The 17,038-nt window shown below is 38.4% G+C and overlaps 1 protein-coding gene across 1 annotated transcript in view; it reads right to left on the minus strand.

Annotated features, from left to right (window-relative positions):
- The window catches only part of eys (eyes shut homolog), a 130,186-nt gene extending 120,033 nt beyond the window's left edge, over positions 1-10,153 (minus strand). Inside the window, 4 exon segments of the mRNA XM_025060947.1 lie at positions 845-1,041; positions 3,701-3,817; positions 5,647-6,528; positions 9,776-10,153. Coding sequence (XP_024916715.1) covers positions 845-1,041; positions 3,701-3,817; positions 5,647-6,388 — 1,056 coding nt within the window. The 5' untranslated portion in view covers positions 6,389-6,528; positions 9,776-10,153.
- Between the last annotated feature and the right edge of the window lie 6,885 nt (positions 10,154-17,038).

Consider the following 17,038-nt stretch of genomic DNA (forward strand, 5'->3'; position numbering starts at 1 on the left):
GGAGCCACAAACAAATAAGGTCACTTGTCTCGGGGGGAGAGCGGAGGGGGGGCAGGGTAAGAATGAAAAAAAACCAGCCTATAGAAGTGCAGAACATTATCAATAAAAGAGCAATTTACCGTGAATTCACAATGTCTCCCATTCATTAGTGGTACCTGCAAATCTTTACCGGCGAGTGAGAATGGGACTGTTATGGGTTGCAAATCTTATAAGACACTATTGGTGTTGTAAGTCAAAGTTAAAAGGATTTAAATTTGAAATAACACTCTCAGAAAAAAAAAACCCAATATTTATGTCAAGCAGCAGCGATATTGGGCATTATTTTGATAAATGTCCCTTTAAGCCTCCTCCACTGTAGTCTTAGGTGGGCTGTGAAAATATATAGAGCACTTGGAAAAGTGTAATGAGCAAAACAAAGGTCACGGAAAAGACAATTAGGCCATTACTGCATTTCCTCTGGAGTATCCTCTCCTACATTACAAACACTATTGCCTCCGCAGCACATATTGTATTGCTACAATAACATTTTCAGAGAAAGGTGAAAATTACAGCAGGCATCCAATTACAAATGCTTTGATGAGCCGTTGCAAACTGACACCTAAATATGCAGCGGGACATTTAATCAAATGCTACAGAAAGCAACTGCATTCTCCCAAAGCTCATTTCCAGTAAAGAGAAAATATTAATTGCTATTGCAGCCTTCAGACGGAAGCAATTTAATTTAGTTTTTAAGAAAGCATATTAATTTTCACGTGTCATTTTCTTTTTATATCCCAGCTAAAAAAAACAAAAAACAAAAAAACAAAAAAAAAAGAGCAAGGAATAAACGAAATAAACTCCTCACATGTTCCCCTCCGGTGCACTGCTGGCCGTCCTGACATGACAATGACGCACAATCAACGTCAACCCTGGAATCGCAGTCGAGGCCCTGGAATCTCACCGGACAGTGACAAAGGAAGCCTTCAGGGCTTTCTTCACACAGGCCGCCGTTTCTGCAGGGGTTTGGCTGACAGGCGCCTTTTTTCTTCTCACAAGGTGGTCCTATTAGATAGACAATGTGTCACTGTTATCACTTTCATCACAGCACGCACGTCAAAATGCATCTTACGTTATAGAATTTGTGAAAACCCATGGCACGTCGAGGGGGGAGCTGGAGAGTAGCCCTCAACCAAGGAGAAAATTGTTAATAACTGAGATGAGTCAAAAGGTTTCCAGAAGACGTTTTAATTACAAGACGTCCAATATTAATTATTTACTAATATGGGTTACCACAAGTCTCTCAGGTGTCTCAGAGTGTTTTGGAAGAGTCTTTGTCAAGAATTATGCTAATATTGGATTGTTCAAAATTCCATCAGACTCTTGATGACAAATGCTTGTTGAAGGTGCAGTAAGTTCATGAAGTATCTCTGTATTAATGGCGATCTGAAAAGACTTTCTATCTTCTTTCTGTTCTAAATCACTAATTCCAAGTCTTGTAAAATGTTTTAATGAGCAGTTAGTTAGAAAGTTAAGTGTCTAATGTGTTTTTACAGAAATATAAACACCCACTCTACTCCTTTCTCACCATCAGGAGCTAAACACAGACAAGGTAACGCCACAGTGACACTGTATGCAAAGGATAAAATTAGAACAAATTCACTGAAGGTTCAAGGTGAATGAAATTTGACGGAATTCCCAAGTGAGGCTTTTCATTTTTTGTGTTCCTCACCAGGTACCTACACATTTATCTTCTGCAGCTACTCTTTCTTTGCATATTCTCTTTAATCCCCCTGCTGATACTAGCGCTCATGTCCCAGAGGCTCCTGCTAGCCTCCTCTGTGGGCATCAATCTTACTGCGTCCAACTTAGTGGCTTCCTTAAGCCTCGGCTCACTTTCCTACTAACAGAAACTGACTTTGTAAAAAGTGGTTCACTCAAAGCTTTCGGAAGGTCCATGTTGTAACAGAGAAAACTGGGAAAATCTGTATATATTTATGACACAAATGATGAAGGAATTTCCTGACCTGGAATGGACTGTTTTCAGCTAATAATGCATAACTTTTTATTTCCAAACATTTGTGCTGGCATCAGTGTTTATCCCAGATCTGAACAGACTTTATCCTTTAAGAAAGTATTACACATAGCAAAATATAGCAAAACCAATTACATGCATCCCATCCCTTACACGGACACACATATTGTGTTTAAATACAACGTCAAATCTTGATTGTTCTCGCCACTAAACGGCACAACTATCACAATCTCATACAATGTGGAAATGCCCCCTCCAAAAATGGGATTAGTTGGCAACAAATACCCTGGAGCTTCTGCAAAGTCGAGTCAAATCAAAAGAAAATCTCATTTGAAATGTCCCATGAGTTTGGCTCATTATTCTTTGCGCATAGACTTTGGCCTGTGAGGGCAGCCAGCTCTGGAGCAGCCACTAACTTCCACTTGATTAATGAGGCGACTGCAGCAGGAAGGTAGAGGAAGCACGAGCTCCACAGAACTCCCAAGAAGCTGATGGGACGAGAGGACACTGCGAGTGCGCCAGTGCAACTCATTCCAATCTGTTTATTTGAGAAAACAGAAGCAGCAGCAGCAGCAGCAGTTAAAGGAAAATTAGATAAAAGCTGCTGAAGCACAGGGTGCATTTGATCCACCAATTTGTTTTCGATGTGAACCAGATGAATTATCAATGTAGTTAATGCTGTGACTTACGTCTGGTTTGGTTTTATCCAATCGGAAGTTACGTGCTTATTCTATTTTTTTTTCTTTTTCTTTTTTGAAGTAAAAGAGGCTTTTATTATTTAAGTTAATCTTTTGTTTAATTATTAACATTTTGAACTTTGTATGCCCCTGAACATAAGAGGGCGATGTGGTTTAAATTAATTAATTAATTAATTAAAAACAGAAATCAGTTTCAGTATGTTCGGAAATACAATTGTTCATCGCAAGAATTGCTGCTGGTTTCTTCAAACAAAAAAAATACAAGAACATTTCTCTCTAGAGTAGAAAAAAATTCACTTGCTTCTACAAAACAAAAAATACAAGAACATTTCTCTTTAGAGTAGAAAAAAATTCACTTGCTTCTTTAATATTACAGTAATTATGATTATTTTTGTGCAACACTCTTACATTGTTTTAAGCATTTGTACCAGGAAAAATATTATTATTTATTAGATTTTAATAAATTAAACCACACAGAAAATACAATCTGCATAACAACATAAACCTGATGTAAACATAATTATGTTGTGAATTTAATAACTACCTCCATGTTAACATTGATATAAATCAAATTTTCAGAAATCAGAATAATATTAAAAATACAAGCTTCACAGATGTTGACAAGCATCAAACTCTGTATTTAATAATGTCACAACAAACAATAAATTATATTTTAAAGGATTGCCGTAAAGCTTTGTTTCATCAACAGTGACGCGCAGTTAGCCCGTCGGCAGTTTACCACAGGCTTTTATAGCCACATGTCACTGCTCGTAACATGTAGTGGTGGCTTCATATATTACTATAAAATACAGCATCAAGTGGAAGCAGGTTTAAAGGCCCTTTGTGGTTTTTTTAGGTTAGAATATGTGACCCTTCTTAAGATCATTGTCCAACTGGGGCCAATAAAAGCACTTTTGGATTTCAGAATAGAGCTCTGCTCTCTTAAGTGTTAAGAAAAAATGATGAAACATTGTGAAAGAGATGGACTTACCATTTACCCCTGTGTCACACATGCATGTGTAGGAAACTGATGACACTTGAACGCACGTCCCATGATCACAAACTCTCTCACAGTTTTCTTTTCCGATGACCTCAGAGCAGTTTACTCCTAAAACAAATGGCACATTTGTTACTAAATGTTAACACACATATACAAAAAGAAAAAATATATCATTAACTGAAATGGCTCTGGGGTTGCTTGTTAAGTCCCTAATTGTAGAAATTAAAATGAAATCACCAGCATCCATAACACTGTAGCAGCGGGTACAAGTTGGCAGAAAAGACATTTGGAAAGAAGCCATTCAGGAAGTGAGCCATTTTAATATTAATTTGTTTGCATCAGTAATGCAGCTTTGTTGTGCTGCATGTTTAAGCTTTGTAGAATATACTGATTAAACCTGATGACTCACACTTATGTTAGCCTCTGGCTAGTTCAAGTCTAACACTATTGTTGCATTCCAACATTTAGTCTAAAAATGTTTTAATTTTAACATTAAAACTCTCCTGCAAGCCTAGGCTAAGCTAACCCAGCTAACAATGCTCCTCTTTTATAACTTTAATTGGTAGATCTGAATTTTCTGGGTAGCATTTCTGCCACCTACTGGATGCATTAGCCAACAGTAAATATTTGCATATACAGTCATCGTCATTTGTAAAGTGAATTTTAGCCCTTTGCTATTCACACTTTTTCTGCAAGGCTAAATTTGGCTACTGGATATATTTTCACTGTTACAGTCAATGTCAATCACAAGGACACATTTCAGCAATTTAACACTTTTTTCTTGCTAACAAACTTTTTTTGTACCTAAAGTCCTTGAAGCTGTTTTATTTTAAACCCTATTTTTTTTTTACACTGGGACAAGTAATCATCTGTAGTAAAGCTGTTCCTTCACTGTTTGCCAACAGAGGGATATTGCTGAGCAAGCCATTATTTCTAGATATAAAGTACAAGATAATCCTTGAAAAACAATCCTGTATTGATCTCTTCATCTCCCCTATCAGGGAATCAAACCCCTATCTCCCACAGGACAGGTGGAAATCTCAACACAAAGGATGAAATGAAAGTAGTTTGCCGACTTTATTATCTTTTTTTTTTTGATTCAAGGCAAAGGACAAGAGTTGATATAGAAAAGATTTTCTCTGAGAAATGGAAAAAAAAAACAACTTCAGAACAGCAAGTTTTTCTTTTATTTGGTTCAAAGGTTAAAAAAGGTTAGAGGTCAAATATGCCAGTAGGTTCTGAAAGATTCTAGCTGTGTTTTGATCTGGGTCTCGGCTCTTTTCGTTCGCACGGCACCAATTGGAGGATTTCTTCTCCCTGTAGTCACAGCACCAAAATTAAAACGCCAAAAGAGAACAGGTCCAATGAGCAAAATAAAACGACAGAGAAGTATTCAAGACAATCTCGTACATCAGTTATTAATAACCAAGATCGAGAATAACTTCTAATGCATCAGTGGTTTGAATTTTTTTACCTGTCTGTGGAAGTGGTTTTCAACTTCCCAGGTGTGTGTTTAAATGTGGTAGACCAAAGGGGAAGAGAGGTTGGGCCTCTTGTGGCCAATCATATTACCATGGTTGTGCCTGCAGTCACCACTATGTGGCGCTGCTGTTCCATGATTCAGCAGGGTCAGAGACCTTTTGTTGAGCGGGGTGTTACCACAGAGGAAGTGGACGGAGAGTTGAGGTCCAGCAAAACAAAAGGGGGTTATGTGGATCAAAAGGAGTGGACGAAGTCTTCCCATTCTTCCTCTATTGGGAGTAGAGGTGTTTTGGAACAGCTCCCCAGCAATCTGGGGAGTTGGTGAATGTTCGGGGATATGTAAATGTATGTGCTTGGGAAGGCCTTTGTAGTATATACCTGTCTTAGCAGCTTCCTGCTTTCAGAGTCAAACCAAATGTGAAAATCAATGAAATTGAACAGTTTTTTGTCCTTACCTGTAAAATGTGGAGGACACAGACATTTGTGTGTTTTCCTGGTTGGATCGGTGGATCCATTGCTCAAACAGACTCCTTTGTTTTTACAAGGGTTGTCCAAACAAGCATCGAACTTTTCACAAAACCTCCCAGAATAGTTGCGGTGGCACCGACAGTGGTAGGCACCTTCCCAAAGGTCTGTTTGACAAATGCCGTTCCCTGAACAAAGGCGAAGCAGAGGAGAACTCTGACAGAGCTGCATTTTAACAGACACGTTCAGCCTCAAGCCAAGTTTGCAGAGCTGTGTATCTCCCTCATGTAGAGCGATGAAGTAATGATGACCCGGGAAAAGCCACTTTACCCCGACTTGCGCGCTTCCATTTATATTGAAGGGGAAAAGAAATTGATCATTTTCTTGTCCGTCTGTGGAACAGCTGTCAAAGTTCTCTTTTGATACATTGAGGATCCTGATGCCGTATGACTCCAGTGTTCCATCAGCGGTCATCAGCAATTTGTCTCCGAATTGCAGCTGAAGTGGACATATCTGTGGGAAGCTGAGGTGTCTGCTCCATCCGTCTCCCTCCTGGGCACCAAAACAGTCAGACCTGTTTTTACAGATGTTTCCTACAAGAGTCCAGTTCATCTGGACTGTTTGTTTTTTAGGGTTCCATTCAAGTAAAGCTTGTGGGTGGCAACCTAGCTGGCAACTTATTTTGTTGACAGCCACAATGATTACCACAAAGTGAAGCAGTAAAGTTCCCATATTTCACTGTGATTCGATATAAGCAAAAACAATCAGAGGGTCAAGAATCCAACCCGGGTCATCAAGGAAATGTAGGTGACGTCCTGAGGAAGTTCGTAAGATTCTGTCCCCGTTGGGCAATCAGTCCATAGGAATAAAATCTGTAGAAAAAAAAAAACAAACAAACTGTCAAATAAAAACATGCAACTTCAGTTGAGACACCAACCAAGTATTGTGCCAATGCTTTTACTTGGTAGATCTGGGTTGCAGGTAGGCTAGCAGAGCAAGGAGGCTATGTTTTTCTAATTTGCACCGGTGAGGCCTGAGATTTTCTCTGCAAAAATATTTTTGTCTTGTTAACCTTTTTAATTTTTTTCCTGACATTTAGCAACCACCACGCAATTACCTATTTCTTAATGTGAGTTCCAAACTTTTGGTGGATGTTATTATACTTAAACCCAAACCTGTTAAGATTATTCTCCTATTTTCTTTCAATTCCTGTGAGTATATAAGCACTGGGTTCAACTAAACAGGTGCAGGGTTTACACCAAGATAGTCAATTGTGAATACATTGAAAATAGATTATATTTCACAAGATTCAGTTTTAAGACATTTTTGATTGATGGTGCACCATGGGATTTCTCAAATGTAAAGTGTGTGCTCTGGCAGACACTTGTGAAGCACTGCCTTAAATAATGTTATTTGTTTAAACTTTAAGGTTTTTGCCACATTGCCACACTGCAAGTGTTTCTTACTTTACTTTTATGAAGTATACCAAACACTGCATTGTTCTTCAGCTGTCTTAACAGTTACAATTCCCTGAAAGTCCCTGTGGAGACTGTAAAGTATAATTTAATTTGATTTGAGCTGCAACAACTCTAACAGGGCTCCCACGGCCGTGTGGAGAGCTGCTGACCCCCGCGTTTGTCACAGCAGCGTGAGGTTTCTATAAAGAATGACAATGTCAGATTAAATATTCTCTCTTTCTCTTTCTTCCTCCTGCCAGGGCCGACGCTTCAGTGTCAGACAGTGAGATGAGTCAAAGCAGACAGTGTCGTCGCTCTCCCTAAGGCCATTTTCATGCGTGTGCCTAAGATAAAACAACGCGTGGAGAAGTGAAGTCCCGGCAAGTGGAAAAACTCTGCTCGTGTATCAGCTTGGAAAGGCCAATATGAATAACTGCGGGATGATAAGTAATAGAACGTTGTGGATGGAGCACAAATAATGGAGGAGGGACTGATAAAGACAGCCGATATTGTCTACTTGTCATTTGTTCACCCAAAAGACTTTATTTACAGAAGTTAAGGTGGACTATTTGACTATATTGTTTCTAGGAATAAATTGGAAAGCTGTCATCTGATTTTTTTGAAGGAAAGAAAATAATTGAAATACAACATAAGTTGACAGTAAATGTAGAACAGTTTTGTGTATTTTTTTTTTGACAGGGCATTCATTGTTATCTGTAAGTATGAGAATAAAAAACACAAATAGTGCATTGTTTTTAATTAAGTCAAATGATAGTGTGGTTGCATAAATAAAATAAAATAAAATAAACCAGTCTCTTGTAATAACAAACCTGTCAATAGAAAAAAAAAAAAAAAAAAAAAAACCCCAAAGCTCAACAGAACATCCAGCAGTATCTCATACCGTGGTACAAACTTTACTGATACTGGTTTGACATGAAACGATCTAATTAACATCAGGGTCTGTGTAAAGCCGTTTCTAATTAAAAACGCTCAGCTGTATCACACCTGCCCGACACCAAATGGAAACTCACTACAATAAATAACAAAAGTGTGTTAGCGTCAGACGAGTGGAAAAACCCAGCTGGTGTATCAGCTTGGAAAGGCCCATATGAATAACTGCAGTTACATTGACACATTGATTACATTACTAAAACGGTTGTTTTTTTCTTATGTCCATTTCTACATGTACACACATTGCAGGCAATGATTGACCTTTTAAGACGACAGTTAAATGCACGCTTTTGAAAATTGTAATTTTTGTTCAAGATGAGGGGCATAATTTAATCGCAGCCAGGCAGTAGACAGCAACCTTTGATTACAGCCATGTCATACTAATGCCAAGGCTGACGAATGTTTCCGTCTACTGTATGACACCTTTCCCTCCAAACTCAAATGTATACATTTCACCGAGGAAAATGTTCATGGTTTAAACATATAATTTATGTCATATTTCAAAGCATTGAGTCACATGGGTTACAACGTGTTGGAAAAATAAATCAACTTCTCTTAAACCTTTTATTAAATCATGACAAAATAGTCAGTCTGTGCAAAGTGTGATTTAATGAGAACCAAATGAACCTTTTTACTGAGGCCGTCAATGTCTGCTCCGCTCAAATCTCTCAATAATTCTGAGCATGAAGATTTAACAACAGACAGTAACTTTTTTTTTTTTTTTTTACAAGCCCATACACCCACATTGGTGTCTAAATACATATTCCCAAGCCTGTCACTCTAACCGTAACCATTAAATATGAATGAAAATCTTAATAATCACCCAAACTATAATCTGATCCTAATTCCAAGCAGAGATAAGAACCTCAGAAAACCTCACTGTCACAGTCACAGGACCTTAAAATGTGTCCCAACAACACTGGTAAAACTAAATGAGCCCATAAACACAGCTTGTCAGCGTACACACACACTCTCTCACTCACACACACCTAAAGAGGGAGCATCTCAGAACAAACCATGCTGTAAAACCATGTGAACCATTAACGTAGAGAAACACACTGTTAGTGACAGCGCTGTAGGATGTGCTGTTATATCATCTTATTTTATGACAGGGTTACAAACTTCACCCCTGACAAAAAGCAGGTGCACTGAAGTTACTGCCTAGAAATTCCATGTCACTATGACAAATGTGCAATGTCATGGAAAACATCATGTTCCAACGGAATGAGACTAATGCAGTGTGGCTGTTCTGAGGCTTAACAGAAGGGGGGGCTACCCATTGTTAAGCCCCAGTCACACTGGTAAAAATAGTTAAAAAAAAAAAAAAACAACCTTCTGAACAGTTTTTAATTATTAACAAACTGAATAAAAATATTTATTATTTTAAATGGCTCTGGTTCAAATTGTTAAAACAATAAGACTACGAAGCTTCAATGTTTCTTCTCATTTCTGTTACAATTCAGAGACATTTAGACAACATGATGACTTTCCATCTTCAAGGGTAAGTCAAAAAGTCTGCCCTACCTTTTATTTGTTTTTGTTAAGCCTCAAAAAGGAGCAATTTTAAAACAGGAAGGAACAAAATCAAAATGATTCCATTATGTGCCATTATGGCAGGAAACAGGAAGGACCCAAGTGCAGCACGAGGGAGACTCTCTTCAGGTTTACTAACAACATGCAAAAACAAACAACCAAAAAAAAAAAAACTCACTTGAACAGAAACCAGGCATTAACTACAGGGCTTGGAACATTCCCAAACATGATCCTCAAGGCTTGAACCTTTAACAGGCCTTAACACAAACAGACAAGAGAGTGAGGGAGAGAGGTACATATACCCAGGGCACCAGGTGACACGAGTGAAGCTGATCAGACACAGGTGAGTGTGATCACGATGATTAACCCCACACAGCAGACAGCAGGACCAGGGAACAGACAGACGCCACAGACAGACATCACAGACTATGTTAGGCTTGTTTTTGTAGTTCTTAAGAACAAAGAACACAATATGATTCCTTAAACATAACTAAGAAGCCAGTTGTGGTCTGGTGTGAAAGACATTCAAAGATGTTTTCTGATAGAAAAAGTGTTTTCCATCTTTAATGACATAGCTTAGTTATTTATATTATTTTTTTGTACTGTCTTAGATCTTCTTGACTTATACTTTTGTGTTTTGACAAATCATTGCAGCTAAATTTAAGCAGTAATTTCACACTTGCAGAGTGAGACAAATGTCTACGTCAATAATTATTTCATACGTCTTCCAAACACTTGTGAAAGACCTGGATTTAAGCAGAGAACTATGACTAATACAGCCTGTAGAAATTGAACACTAAACGTGACTATATAACTACAATGTAATATTCTCACAAGGCCTTAGTCATCACACATGCTGTACATCCTGTCGTTAAGTTACAGCCAAGCGATGGCTGGGATGAAGACTATCTTATATTACCATCCATGTGACAGAACTCTGGCGAGCGGCATAAGAACCGTGTCTAATAGATGGATTTTAAAGGGAACACTCTGGCCAGAGGGGAGAAAAGGACAATGTTAAACCCTTACACACACACACACACCCACACTTGATATCACACAGAAATTCTGCAAAACCGCTGCAAGCCTGCAAATTTTTATGGCCCACAAAAATGCAGTTTTAGTCCACTTCAAAGTAAGTCCAAATGATAGATCTTACCCGTGCGGTTATGCCAATCTATACCGTCGACCTCTATGTTAAATAAGCCGCGAGGTTAGCTAGGATATCAAGTTAGCAACATATTGATTATTTGGGATTGACCTGCAGGCAGTACACAGAAATAGTTCAAGTAATAAGGGCCATAAGGTCACAGGCAAGGTCATGTATGTGGCACCATGTGTTTGTCTCCCTCGGTCCCCTGGTTTGATTAATGCTTTGTTTAACCAACGATTTAAAATGCCCATCACGCAGGTGTGCAGAGGGTAATGGATCAAAGGGACAGCTGTGTAAATCCTTGGTTGACTGATGACTGGAGACACTAAGAGGACACAACAAATTATCACATCAAAAGTGTGAGCCCACACTTCCCTCGTCAACTGTCTGGACCATGAAATACTACACGGGCTGACACGTCTGGCTGGTTAGCCAGTAGAGGGACAACAGGAAGAAGAAAATCATCTTTATATGGAAAATATATTTTCTCACTTTTTAAAAACATCAGTAATTAAATCATATTTAGACTTTTATTTTATTGATTTTTTATCAATTATTTAAATTATTTTACAGTTTTAGTTCACTCTTTACTTTGGTAGTATCTAGCTAATAGGATCTGACTCAAACGTGTACACTGAGAATATACATGTTGTATCTCATACTGCTATAATGTGCTAACAAACACTCTTACAGCTTTTTATTGACTGGTTGAAGGAACCTAGTGACATCACTGACAGCTCAGAGTCATTGCTTTTCTATGGAGCCGTACACCTCCATAAAAAACGTTGTAAAAGTCTTTATTTCTTACTTAACACATTTGCAAATTAAATAGGACAACTACTGAAGTGACTCTGCAGCTGAATGCAAGTTGGTCTGAGATTGACTGCCAAGCTGTACGTAGCTGGCAGTGATGTCATCGTACAAATCTGCAGGGTAAACAGTACAAGATTATGCCCATCTATTAGGGCTGTATTTACGGTTTGTTTGAGTCACGGCCGACTGGAGTGATGGAAAAAGTAAAATCAATTAATGCTGTGTTTGAAAACTGCTGACTAATATTAGGGTGGAAAGAATAAAGCAAATTAGGTTTGATTTTTAGGACATGATATACAAATATATATATATATATAAAAAACTTTAACACCTGGTAGGTGTCGTGACACTGGTGTCTCACAGCTGACTCACGTTTGTTTTCAAAAATTAGTTTTTAGTACAGATATATTTTTTTGCACAAATAGGACCTTTCTGAAGCCCATACACCTCAGTCACTCTTTAATAGTTTAACTAATTACACCTCCACGGCTGTTATTCACATCTCGCCTTTAGGTGAAACCAACAACCTGAAAGTGGGTCAGGGGGCGAACAACCAGCATTGTTTAACATAACGACTCTCCAGACACTTAATCAGCCCAGAGAAAAACCTTCACAGACAATTAAACCTGCGGTTTTTTTTTTTATTCAAATTTGCCACCGTCTTGCCCAGATGTACCTGCACCCCCATAAAAATAAAAATGAGCCCCCGAAGGGTTTTTTCACATTACAAAGTGTGCTAAGTGTGGTTTAAATGTTAACTAGGCCAGAAATTGCCAACTTGCCATCTGATCAGGAAAATCACTTTGGATTTTTTTTATGGCAAGTGTAGCTCATTAGTTCATCATCTGCATCACACAGACAGAGATGATAATATGGGATAGTGAGTGAGTGAGACACAATTGCTTGTTATGGGATAATGACACTTATACTAGAACAAGGACGCACACGTGTAATCTCCAGACAAACACTGAGATAAACATTACCCGCTCTCTCAGAGTGTGTGCTAATTTCTCATCAGGATTTGCTTTATTGCCTCCATTGATCTGATTTTGGAACTTTTCAAAACTTCACAGCTGCAGAAAACAGGTGAAGGAAACCGCTGCACAAAAAGTTTAACTGCATAAAAATGAAGGACTTGTGATTACATTGTAAAACAGACTGACCACCCACTCCAAAAAAATCAACAATCTTTAGGAAAAATATTATTTAAAAAAATATATATAATCAGTATGAATTCAGGTTGTTGAATACATAGTAGCAAGAGTATTTTATGTGTGTACTCAGATATGCAATGACCTGAAAACACTGCCGTTATGTGTGTTACAGCTCTGTCAGAAATACAGCAGGGTGACATGCAGTACTGTATGTAGGTGAGTTCAACCCAAACCACAGTAAACACACCAAGGAGTAAAATAACTACAGCCAGTTTTCTGATTTACATCACATGAGAGAATATATCCATCAAACAAAGGATAAAATGAATACAAATACAATTCAAAGATAATGAAAAAGCTAATTAAAACTTCAATCAGCTGAAAAGAAAGGAAGCAGAGTAAACACTGGCTCCTGCTTTCCAGTAGTCAAGTCAATAGTATTAGGAGTGTCTCTGCCTGTCCTCAACAAGCTCATGAAGACCCAGCTCTTCAGAGAGCACCTCCAGTCCTAGTACTTTCCTGTACGTCCCTGTCACCATGCTCTCCTCTGTCTCCTCCTGTATTTGTCTCCACAGGAAGTGGAGAGAAGTGGAAATACCTCTTAAACTTCTTCTCTAATAAAAGTGTCTGCTAAATGTAAATGTAATATATTTGTTAGCAAGAAAATTAATTAAAAAAAACACACCAGTGAACACATTGTCAATTCCTTGGAGACAAATTACATTTGTACTATTTCTTTACAAAGTTTACTATGGAAGTCAGGGTTGGGTAGTGATATGGTACCTTTTTAATAAAATGTCTTTAACACATTAGAGACTGGCTTTCCTAAACCTCACACATCTTAAAGATGTAAAAAAATACTCCAAACGTAATACTTTTGGGAAATATCTCCGGTGCTCCAACTGTGTTTGGTTCAGCTACATTTGACTTCCCGCCCATGTGACATTGTTAATTGCTTCCCAAAAAGCTCCTCTCCATGATTCTAAAACTCTGTGATCTCCGGTGGGGTCTTTTAGAGTTTCTCAAGAGAGTAAATCTTCTCAGCCAGTCTTTGCTCTGGTGCATTAATGCAGGAAGAGTTGATTTCACTTCCTCTTCTGGACAGAGTATCATTAGTGCAAGCTAGCTTTCCAGGCTAAATGGAAAGAGGAGGCTAAGGGGAAATCTATAGATATTTAAAATTTCAGACTACAACGTCTGTTGGATAAATTATTTTGCCTAGAAGTTGTCACACTAACCATTATTTCTGTCGTCATTCACTATTACGAGGCTGAGGTTTTGTTGAGGATGTGTTGCTTTAAATAATATGAGATGAGCAGTAGTTTAGAAACCATCATCATCTGTTTAATGTCTGGTCCCTAACAAAACACGAAGCTACTAAATGAAAGAAAATACAAAGAAATCCTGCAGCTCTGCTTGTAAAATGTTACTGTGTGTTCGTCGTTTAGCGTTCTAACATCAGCGGGCTACCAGTGAAACGACCACTGAGCCACTAGAGAGCTGATTAGGCAAACATCAGAAGGCTGCCTGCCACAGCCGCTGTCAGAGTGATCACTCGTCCTCCCTGGGTGGCTATCTGGATCATCACTAATCAGTTAGAACACTGACGAGCATCCTACATCTACCACACTGAAAACCAAAACCTCACATCAAATTCCTTGCTTCAAGTGAAGCAATTTATGGCAATGATGAAACTGATTTTATTTAAATTTTAGGAAACTGTAAAAAATATTAACAGAACAATAAACATGGATATTCCAAGAAACTCGTCTCTTGTGTTCTGGTCCACAGAGAAAATGTCTGGCAGGATAAAAACAAAATACAGTTTTAGTCAGAAATTTAAACCAGTGGTAAATTACTGACTGTTGTCATGGTATCATATGGTGGACAGGGTGACTATAGAGCAAAGCTACACCTTTCCATCAGGCTGTGCACCTCCGTTAAGTGCAAACAAATTTCGAATCATTTTATAGAGATAAAGTTTTTTGCAAAAACCCAATTACAAAGTTTTGTTCACCAAGAAAAAAATAAAATAATTTACTATTTAATTCTCTTGCCTCTTGTCTTGCCAATGTTTTCTTTCTAGGTTTTTGTGCTCTATGCATTGTTTTGCTGCCATCTAATGGGCATTATTACTCTGTGAACAAAAGTATTTTTTTCTCAAGGATGTATTTTAGCTTCTTCCATTTAATAAAAAGAAATATAACATACATTTTGACTGCTTCGATGGTTCATTTTAACCTGAAACACATTTCTAGGCTCAACAGACCTGACAAAAGGCTGGTATGATTTTCTCATATTGTTGAAAAAAAAATCGTTCATCTGTCACTGGCTTCATGTCAGAGTGAATAGTGTTTCCTATTTATTTGGATTTTCTCTTGCTTCTGGGAATTCAAGTGTTGGGCTGCAATTTTCAGCTACACGGAGCCTTAAGAGCTCCTGATAAAGGAAAAACAGCAGGCGTCGACTGCTGTATGGTGACATCGGAGGTTGCTTTGGTCCATGCTTTCTCCCTTCAACCTGTGGGTTAGTCAACCTACGAGTTAAAATAGATCAACCAGCTTTAACAGTAAAAAAGGCTACCTCAAATGTCCATCTACATGTGCACAGGAAAATGCCTTGGGATTTATTTTTTTTAATTATTCCTGTCTGCTCCTTGTTGTTTACATCTGCTAGATGCAATCTCCAAAACCCTGATATCAGATTTCAATTATATTTCATGCAAAGTCCGGCTAACTGCCAGAAACAAGTGATTAGTTTTACTTGTTCTTGTTGTTGTTGGAGTTTTTGTGAGCTGCAGAAACACTTAGCAACAATATTCTACTCTCTACATCATTTAATATGAAGTGATTGGACAAGCCACAATTTTCAGAACACTCTCCTAAATGTATGCAGCATATTTCAAAGCATGCATTGCAAAATGAATTCATGGAGATACATTCATTCTTCCCCCAAACCCACAGCTGCCTAAAACAAAACGGTTAAATTCAAGTGAAAACGTGAACTCTCTCTGCACTCCAGTTTAAGACGCCTGTTTTGCATTTTTCTTTTTGTTCCGGCGCACACATCCGTCTCTCTTTCTCTAACAAGTTTGGAGGTATGTAACATTTGCACAGCAATGATATCAACAATACCTCTGAAAAATGCTGCATAAGTAGGTGCACATACCTGTCTCTCTGCCTCGCCTGGAATAATCAAGACAATTTCTCTGTTGCTGTAATGACTACAGTACCACTGTAACAGGGTGAACGTTTTACACCAATTTCTTCACAGGAGAACATCATTACTTTAGAAGACCAAAAGCACCAAAAGGTGAAAACAAAGACCATTTGAATTTGTGACCTTCGTGCTGTAAGGCAAGAGCAACGACTGCTACTTCACCATGCAGCCTGAACATTGTCCATATACTTTTTATGTGTTTAACATTTTTTTACGCTCACAATGAAATCCATCACTGTTCAATGAACAGTTTTCTCTTTGTGGATGTGCCATTTGGCAAGTTCTTGGTAAAATTTGACTGACCCTGGGGGAGGAGAGTAGGGGGTTTGTGGAATTACAAACACCTGGAAAAGTGTCTCAGGATATTTAAACTGAAGATTACAAATGCTGTGATAAAAGGACAGGAAAAATACATCTGTACATCCCCATAGTTTCTGAAGAAGTTTTTATAGTGATACAAATAAATGGAAGTAGAATACTAAATGCAACAACCTATATTTTCTCTGTATAAACCTGCATACGTATGTGCAGCTGAACCTCCTGATTTTTGTAATTAAGGTGTCAATAATTAAGATAGAACCTAAATCTGCGTATTAATTCAACATATGGAACAATAAATAGGAAGGTTTTTTCCCTCCACTGTAACAGACTGCAGTGTTAGTCTAAATGTATGTCTGTGAATCAAACAACAGGAGTCTTTTATAGATTCTTCTGAGTCCTGCTTTGGCCTTATTGTTAAAAAGAAGGCAAAAACTGACAGACAAAAACTTCTGGTTATAATTATCGAGCTGGAGTGGATCTGCCACAGACAGGAAGGTCTATGAATTAAACACAAGCTCGGCATTAAACTCAGCCGGCCTAGGATTTACCACGGACGCCTAATCTGGCTGGCTGCTATGTAGCAGTGTGCACGTGGCCCATCTGCTGCCGCGGTGACCAACATCTACATTATCAGCACGTACCGTGTGATCGGTTATGATGTGAGCTCACCATTAAGCAGGGAAGATGTTCCACAGTGGGATGGCCAGGTGCAACATCACGCTGGAGAAGTTTCTTAGTTTCCTATCCATAGATGAGAGAAGTCTGTCCCTGGGGGAGGAGC

The sequence above is a fragment of the Cynoglossus semilaevis genome, chromosome 12, assembly GCF_000523025.1.
Source record: "Cynoglossus semilaevis isolate Cse_v1.0 chromosome 12, Cse_v1.0, whole genome shotgun sequence".
In the NCBI taxonomy this organism is placed as follows: Eukaryota; Metazoa; Chordata; class Actinopteri; order Pleuronectiformes; family Cynoglossidae; genus Cynoglossus; species Cynoglossus semilaevis.